Here is an 8,214-nt window from a genome sequence, read left to right as displayed (position 1 = left end):
CTCTTCCACACTTCAGTCCCCAGGCATCACAGCAGAACAAGGAACCCTCCTGACTCCAGGGTTTCCTAGTAAAGACAGATTTGAAGAGGCACAGCCACTTTCCTAAGAGATTAAAAATAAAGTGCTGACAAATTCTATTGTCAAATAAGCCTGTAAGATCAGAATTACATAGTGTTAGGGTATTTTACTCCAGTTATACAGTCTAGATCACATTCAACTGCTCATTTAGCCTAGCACAAATCTCACTTAGTTAATCCTCAGGGTAAGTTCCTTTCAAACAAGTTTTAAAATGAAATGTTAATGAAGGCCCATATTTTAATCTTCTATCCCTCCATTTATAAAGTGATTTTTAAATATCATTGAAAGACAGCACTTGGATACTAACAGTCCACTGCAAGGACTTCCACTGAGAAAACAAGGTGAAAAAAATAGCCCTGTCCCCAAACACAGAAATTGTACCAAAAAAAAAGGCCAAATAAAGGTTTGTAACAAATTTTACTTATAGAAAAGCATCATTTTAGCATCATTTCACAATAAAAAGGCAAGATTTGATGGACATTATAAAGACATGGTATATCAATTCAGAATGCAACAAGTAAAGCACACCATAATACTCAGTGTAAAAGTTTGAGACACACTATTGTATTTAGCCAGTTAGTCCTGGTGCCTCTTTGTGGATATTTTCTTAATTACAGGATATTTTCTCTCTGCTTCATACATGCCAGAAGTATATTTTGGAATATAAAAACATGTAAGTGTTAAAATACATTGAAACATGCCAGAAAAATCAAACCCAGGACCCATTTCTCTCCATACACAAACAGCTCTACCTTGTATATAAACTATCTGTCCCATCATTGTACTCCCCCTTATAAAAAAAGATTAAAAAATGTCTTGATGCAGAAAATTTTTCCATCTTCTCACTTCTGCATTCGTGCAATTTCATGATCAGGTCTCCTTTTCCAAATACTAAGAAGTAAAATTAACGGTTATTTTTCCTGCGGCTTTTCCAACATCTTCAGTGCTAATCTTCCAACCATTAACAAACTGTATAAGGGGAAAAAACATATAATTTAACAATAATAACAATAATTTATCAATTCATTTTCAGATACTTCATCCAAGTGATGCATGGGAACAAAAATAATACACAAAATATCTTCATTCCATCTGAGTTTAATTAAGTGAATAAGAAATCACACACAGGAGGTTAAAAAAAAAAGTATTGTACCTGACACCAGCAATTAGCCCTGCAGGCATGAATTTTCTGGAGTGGTAAAATCTTGTTCCCATGACAGCAGTCAGTGCTCCAGATGTAACTTAAATGAGAGATTGTACAGTCCAGTCAGCAGAGATGCATGTGTGGGAGAAACATAATTAAATACTAACAGAACAGGGAGAAGTAGCAGCATCAAGTAAAAAGAGAAACAGGGTTACTTCACTTAATGGACAATAAGAGTCAATAAATTGTGTAAATTTTAAAATGCCTCAGTTTGTAAAGAGTAAGTATTCTATATCAAGTTCAAGCAGACAGTGCACTCTATATCATTCTGCACATACTTCTCAAATTTGTTTTTCAAAATGTGCTCTTTTTGAGACTGGAAATAATTTATGATACACTGCTCTAGAACTCACTCCTTCCACACACAGGCAAATCAATAAACTTGTGCACATAATTCCCTCACTTCTCAAAAAAGGGAGAGAGCATTTGTCTAACTTGCAGCAATCATGTCTAACATGTAGCATCATGTTTAATTTGTAGTAATGTTCTGAGAATTAACTAACTTGTTTTCTAAAGACTTCCAAAGGGAAGTGTGCTAAGCATTACCAAGGTGAGAATTAATTGTCCCTGACCACTGGACACTAGACAGGAGCCAGGTACTTTCACTGACTTAGTAAGATAGAAAGGACAGTCCCTGAACATGGTATCTCACATAAAGACTGAATGCTAAAAAGCTGTAAGGAAAACATACACTGATGGAATCCTTATCCTTAGTATGCATCTGCTACCCAGTAGTAACAGCTGCACACATGTTGTTCCAACAACTCTTTTATCCCCTACTGTTGCTTCTGTGTGATGACTGGTCCTGCAGGATCCAGTTCATCTTCAGTTCTAGCCATGACATCCTTCCTCCCTAACACCAAACAAAACATTGTCACTGAACACTTCCTAATCTCACATAATGGGATATGTAAGAGACTGGGACCATAGTCCAACACACAATAAAACAAAAATATTTCAGTATTAAAATGCTTCAAGCTCTGATTAGTAGCCTGTCTTCAAAATATGCACACCTCAAAATGAAATTTTGTTTCAAACAGCAGCAGAACACATCTTCTTCAAAAACTTTGAGGCATGAAGAGGAAAAGACTCCATATGCTGCTGAGCTACAGAAATGTATCTGTCTCACACATTTGGGAAAACACTTAACCTCACACTTCTTCAGCTTGCTGTATCCGCAGTTTATTATTATGTTATTAAGGCTTGACCATGCACAGCTTTTGGCCTGGCCAGTGGAAGTGGACTGCCTGTAAACAAAGGTGAAGTGGAGAGAAATGCTGGGCATTCCCCTTTGACTTGTGACTTTCACATGTCAAAGAGCCAGATGCTCTGTCACTGCTTCAGAGGAAAAATGCTGTAGTCAGTGGTGGCTCTTTAAACACTGACTAAGCAGTAACTCTCCACAGTTACCTTCTCAAATCAGGGGAAAGAAAAGCTCCAATTCTGAGAAGGAAGAAACAGCATTACTGAAGCTTGCTTCTCTCTAAAATCTCCCCAGGCATCAACACCTTTGTAATTTCACAAATTTGTCATTTATAAAAATAAGCCAATCACAATCTCTGCCATTTTCCGTGATAATAAAATAGTCAGCTAGGGGTATGGTCAGTCTGAAGGGGAATCCTACTTCCCAAAATGTTACAGCCTGCTGCAGGATGCTCAAAGTACAAGGTTCCAGGCAAAAATAGTTCAGAAATCCATTTATTAGCACTTTTCTTGCACTGTGATCCTTCAAATACATCAGTATGAGACAGATGCATATTGGCAGCCACCAGTTCAGTTTAGACAGCACTGAAGTTAGATTTGTAACACTATCTGTGTTTAACTCTTCTGCAAAGACTTTTAGGTACTAATTTTAAATATACAGGGTAAATGTAATCCTTTTCAAATAAAATTTTCAATTACTTACTCAGAGAAACCCAAATGTTATTTGGATTCTGTGAGACCTGATAAGCACCCAGTCCAGCCAAACTCCCAAAGAAAAGGCCAGCAGCTAGTGATGGAACACTACCTGAACAAATAAATGATAATGCATTTCTTAGAAACATAAAGATTATCTTGGTCAGCAGCTTAACTGTTTTGTAAAACACCAAAAATCATAAAAGTAAAAAATTATAAAAAAATATAAAAATAAAAATAATAATATAACTATAAATATACTAATATAATAATAGAACTATAATAAATATAGAATATAATAAGTGCAATAGAAATATAATAATATAAATATATATAAAAATAAAAATATATATAAAAATAAAAAATGGGTATTCATCATTCCTTGACATAAAGAAGATTAGAGAAGGGGGTTTTTAAGATATTGAGACCATGATCAGCACAAAGAACCACTTCAATTACTCTTGCATAAGAGACATTCAGAATTAGTATTTAGTTCTCTTACAGCAAAGCCATTAATACATCCATGATTGAAAGAACAGTGAGAAAAGCAAAAGAATTGGTGTTTCCCTTGCACAAACTGAAGCCTGTTGCTTCAAAACAGTTTTATGAAAATTCTTTGAGAGGCGGTAAAATAGAACGACTAAATTGTAAGAATTTAAGATCAGAAAAAAGGACATGTGAGTGGAATTGGGCAGGAGGGCATTCAAAGAATTGCCAAGGAGAAGGGCATAGCTAAACAAGAGAGGTCATATCTCCTAAGTACACCTGAGATTTGATCCAAAGGTAGCTGAAGCCTTTGGAAGAAGGTTCCCTCAATGCACCTAAACTTTGAATCAGGTCCTTAGTATAAATGATAATCCCAACCTACCAGAAAATAAAGGATGCCACATCTAAATTGGTTATTTATAGAGTATATCAAGTAATGAAGTAGCATGATCACTTTGAGTGGTGAATGCCCTCCATAAGGCCAACAGAGGATTAAGGACTTAATGCTACTGAAGGTGGCTCTTTATACATTCCATTTCTGAGGTCACCTTTCAAAGATTTGAGATTGAAAAACTAAATTGATAAAGATCTCCTGTCAATGTTAAAGGAGGACTGCATATTTCTTCCAGAAAGTAATAATTTTTCAATCATCAACAAGGTTGCTGTAACATTGTTTTGAATCCTGCTTATGGTACAAAAAGCAAGATACAAAGATGATAGAAAGCACCTGATATACTTGCACATGTGCAAGGAAAAGATGCACACTCTACTAGGTGGCTGCTTTGCACAGAATATGAGTTCAAAATAAATCTGTGGTAGCTACAATGCTTTCCACAAGCCTGGGAGCCAAGAAACATCCATAATTTTCTTGAATTTTACATCAAGGCATTGTTTAAGTAGATATGACACATACACTTCTAGGACAACCACATCACCTCTGGCTCAAGAAGTTCCTACATTTCAAAACACAGGGACCCAGAGAACTTGCTAAATGAAGACAGAAAAATAAATCAATAACTCACTCACTCACTCACTCTCTCTTTGATTGCCATGTTCTCATACTGCTCCAAAGGCACCTACTACTGCCCCCTGTCTGTGTGGGTAGATACATCAGGTTGTAAAAGAACAGATCAACTTAGTTCTATGCATGAAAGTTCCATTTTCTTTTGGTTTCCCCAAGTTATTAGTAAGGATATAATGGCTCCTTTGTATGGTTGTTTTTTTTTCTCTCTCTCCAGCAGTTACCATACGAGTTTCTGTTCCCCTTCAATAATCCTGTGACCTGGATTCCCTTGCCTGAACATAACCATGTCCTCCCAATTGGGTTCCAAAGGACAAGAAAGACACCCATCATTTCATAATGGCCTTGGAGAAATACAGATGCAATTAGTTACTTAAGTTCTCAGTATTGTCCCTTCTGTCCTAAACTCCACTCACAACCCAAAGGATAAATCTAGGCCAATGGAAAACAGACTGGAATAGGCACTAGCATCTATCTAGTCAAATGCACTGGTAAGAGTCTTACTGACTTCAGCAATGCCCCTTCCTATCATAAAAACTAAGATGGCTTAGGGATTTTCAAAGCTGAAAGAGACAGTGTTGCAGCAGGAATAAATCCACAGTTCTGTCTGGAGGAGGGCAAACTCAGAAAAAGGACAGGAAATGAAAGCAGTAGGTCACAGGGTAAGCTTATGATGCAGAGCCCAGAAGAGAAACAAGTTTAAGGACTGATTTGCACTGTTCAGCTCTACTTGGAGAAAAGATAGTTCTGAAAGCTCTCTGCAGCTTGCAGTATACTGTTATCATCAAAGATTAAAATGGGAATAAATCTCTTAAGGAGGAGCAGTGGTGATTTATGTCACTTGAAGATACAGAACACTTACAGAATGCTTGTATTTTAAAAAGCAAGGAAAAAGCCTTTCTGAAGCAAACTTATGACAGTTCACCCAAAGAGCACAGAGCAGATATCAGCATCCTCCAGAAAGCAGATTATGGCCTTATCAGCCCAAAGCACCAGCTCAACTCAAAATCCAGCACACCCCAACAGCAGAAAGTTATCAGCACATGGCACAAACCGATAAAATTTACATATGGGTCAACTTCGAGATAGGATGCTTTCGTAAAAAGCTGCCCAGCTCACACCAAGTTATTGGGGAGGGGGAGGAGGGGGTGGTGGGGGAAGAGGGAGGGAGACAGAAGCACCTTTCGGCACCCTACCTGCTTTCGCATAGCCAATGATCCCTCCTGATGCCACCAGGGCGGCGTAGCCAAAACCGAGCCAGTCCACTGCCATGCCGAAAACTGGAAGAGAAAACCGGGGTGAAGATCAGCACCTCTCAACCTTTGTCAGGGGAGGAAAAATTTAAAAAAGCAAAGCATTTTGCTATGGCAAGCTCTTCCCCAAGCAGGACCTGCCTAAAGCCTCGGCCCTGAGTCGAGCCCAAGGGCTGCAGGCGGCGTTGTTGGGAAGGCAGCCCCGGGGGCACAGGGACACCGCTGGCTCCCACCTGCGCGGCCGCCCCGCTCCGCAGCAACCGGGGCGGAGCAGGCGGCGGAAGGGGAGGCCAGGCAGCCACGCACCGCCCAAAACTTCCCTTTTCCGGCCGTTCTGGGGAAGGAAAGGAAAGCTGCAAGCGCGAAACCCAAGTGAAAACTCACCCCAGAGGCAGGGCAGAGTGGGGCCCGCAGCCAGGGTTTGCGGAGAAGGAGGCGCTGGTGTCTTTGCACCTACGTGCGGAGCTCCCGGGAATCCCCCGGCAGGGCGGGAGGCGGGTGTGAAAAACGCCAATCACTTGTTTTTAAAATTTTAAAAGTTTAATAATAATAAAATGGTTATAAAAATAGTAATACAATTAGAGTAATAATAATTTGGATAATTTGAATTAGGACAATTCGAGACAATAGAACCAAAGAGTTACGGACGTCCAGGTACCTTTTTCTGGGCATCACGAGCCCGAAAAAGGACCCCCGTTAACAAAGGATTAACCCTTAAAAACAATACTCTGTTGCATATTCATACACTTCATACATGGTGCATAAATTCCATTCAAATACAGGATTCTGTCTGGTCATCATCAGCTTCTTCCTCTGATTCCTAACAGCGCCTTCGAGGCGGGAAGGAGTTCGTTTCTTCTGATAAGAGGGCAGTAAATTCTCTTTCTCTGAAAGATTTAGGTGTCCTGTGGCTGCTATCTCGCTGCAAGTCCTTTCTGTAAAAAAAAGTATTCTACATAGCATAAGTTACTATTTTAACTTTTGTTATAACCTAAAACTATATTTAACACACTACTTAAGAGAATTAATACATTACTTTCTAACACAACACATATAATATTCATTTTAGTATTTGTGAAAAGCCAGTCATAAAATATGCATTTTTCACATCGGGGATGCCTGAGCAAGCCCTGGTGCCTACAACTGACTCAGTACAGAGCAGGTTTTGTGCTCCTGTTCAGTGAGGGGCAAAGCTCCTGCAGAACTGCAGTCGTGTGCACCTAAGCCCCCCAGAAGTGGGGTTACGTGGTACAGCTGAGAATTTGGGCTTGGGTTTTGGTGTAGCATGAGCTACAATTCTGGGCAGCCTACAGGCTGCTTCCAACTTTGAGCAGTAATTTTAGTATAGCTCTTGTATGGAACACGTAGAGGATTTCTAGGACCTGCAAATTACAAACTAGTACACCAGAAAAAGCAGTCTTCTGCTGTAGAAGTTATTCAACAGTAGGAGACGGAAAACATCTTGTAAAGAAAATGTTTGGCATTTTTTTTTGGCCTGGAAAAATGTGGAGATGACTACTGCCTACAAACCTAAACTCTTTTCTGAGTGCTGAAATGGAAATTGATGATATTATTTCAATTGTCCCATGGATGTTTCACCATATAGAAAGAAAAAGTACTCCTGTAGCCAGATCCCTAAACTGAAGGGGTTTGATTCCTCTTCATAATAGAAGGCATAAAACATGAGAGGCCTGTACTTTCTGCAAAATGCAGCTTTCTGTAGCTGCATTTCAGATTTTGCCATCGTTATGAATTAGCATAATGGTCAGAAAGTGGGGAGACTTTAATTCCTTTGTTGGCCTCAGTGGTTTAAATAGGAATCTCCTCCCTCTGTGCAAAGTGCCACAACCAGCACATATCTAAGCTATAGTGGCATTATGGAAATACCATGCAGATGGTATTTCCTTTTTAATTCAAGCTATGTAATAGTTGTGATGTCCAAGTTTCACTGGGCTCTGCTTTGTGATCCAGCACAGGGATTCCCCAAGAGGGGAAGAAGCAAACTGGAAGAAATCCACAGCTGCTGGAGCTGTTGAACTCACCTGGGGCTCAGGTGAGATGCTGCTCCCTGAGCTGTTGCTCCTGCAGCTATGGCTCCATGTGCTCTCCCAGTGTCATGCACACCCACCCCTTCTGACAGGGACAGCTTTGTCACTGCTGACATCTCCTCTCTCTGCACTGCTGCCTCCCCTCTACCATTCTAAGCAGTTCCCTGAAAACTAGAATGGAAAATGTGCTGAAAAGGAAGATGTACACAAAGATATCACAACAACACA

General features: G+C 39.7%; 1 protein-coding gene across 3 annotated transcripts; it reads right to left on the bottom strand.

The window, feature by feature from the left end:
* Window positions 1-476: 476 nt before the first annotated feature.
* On the bottom strand, window positions 477-6,281 carry LOC135444092 (transmembrane protein 14C-like). 3 transcript variants are annotated; one of them, XM_064705242.1, is made up of 5 exons: window positions 6,172-6,281; window positions 5,882-5,965; window positions 3,189-3,290; window positions 1,232-1,319; window positions 477-1,047 (listed from the first exon to the last, which is right to left on the bottom strand). In XM_064705242.1, exons 2-5 carry the CDS (start codon window positions 5,955-5,957, stop codon window positions 990-992), a joined length of 324 nt encoding a protein of 107 aa, XP_064561312.1. In that variant the 5' UTR covers window positions 5,958-5,965; window positions 6,172-6,281; the 3' UTR covers window positions 477-989. The 3 variants fall into 3 exon arrangements, with proteins under 3 accessions (XP_064561312.1, XP_064561310.1, XP_064561311.1); XM_064705240.1 differs by having other exon boundaries at window positions 6,076-6,274; XM_064705241.1 differs by having other exon boundaries at window positions 6,080-6,230.
* Window positions 6,282-8,214: the final 1,933 nt, after the last annotated feature.

This window comes from Zonotrichia leucophrys, chromosome 2 (assembly GCF_028769735.1).
Source record: "Zonotrichia leucophrys gambelii isolate GWCS_2022_RI chromosome 2, RI_Zleu_2.0, whole genome shotgun sequence".
Taxonomy (NCBI): Eukaryota; Metazoa; Chordata; class Aves; order Passeriformes; family Passerellidae; genus Zonotrichia; species Zonotrichia leucophrys.
The sequence above is the reverse complement of the archived record's forward strand: the minus strand, read 5'-3'. Positions and strand labels throughout refer to the sequence as shown.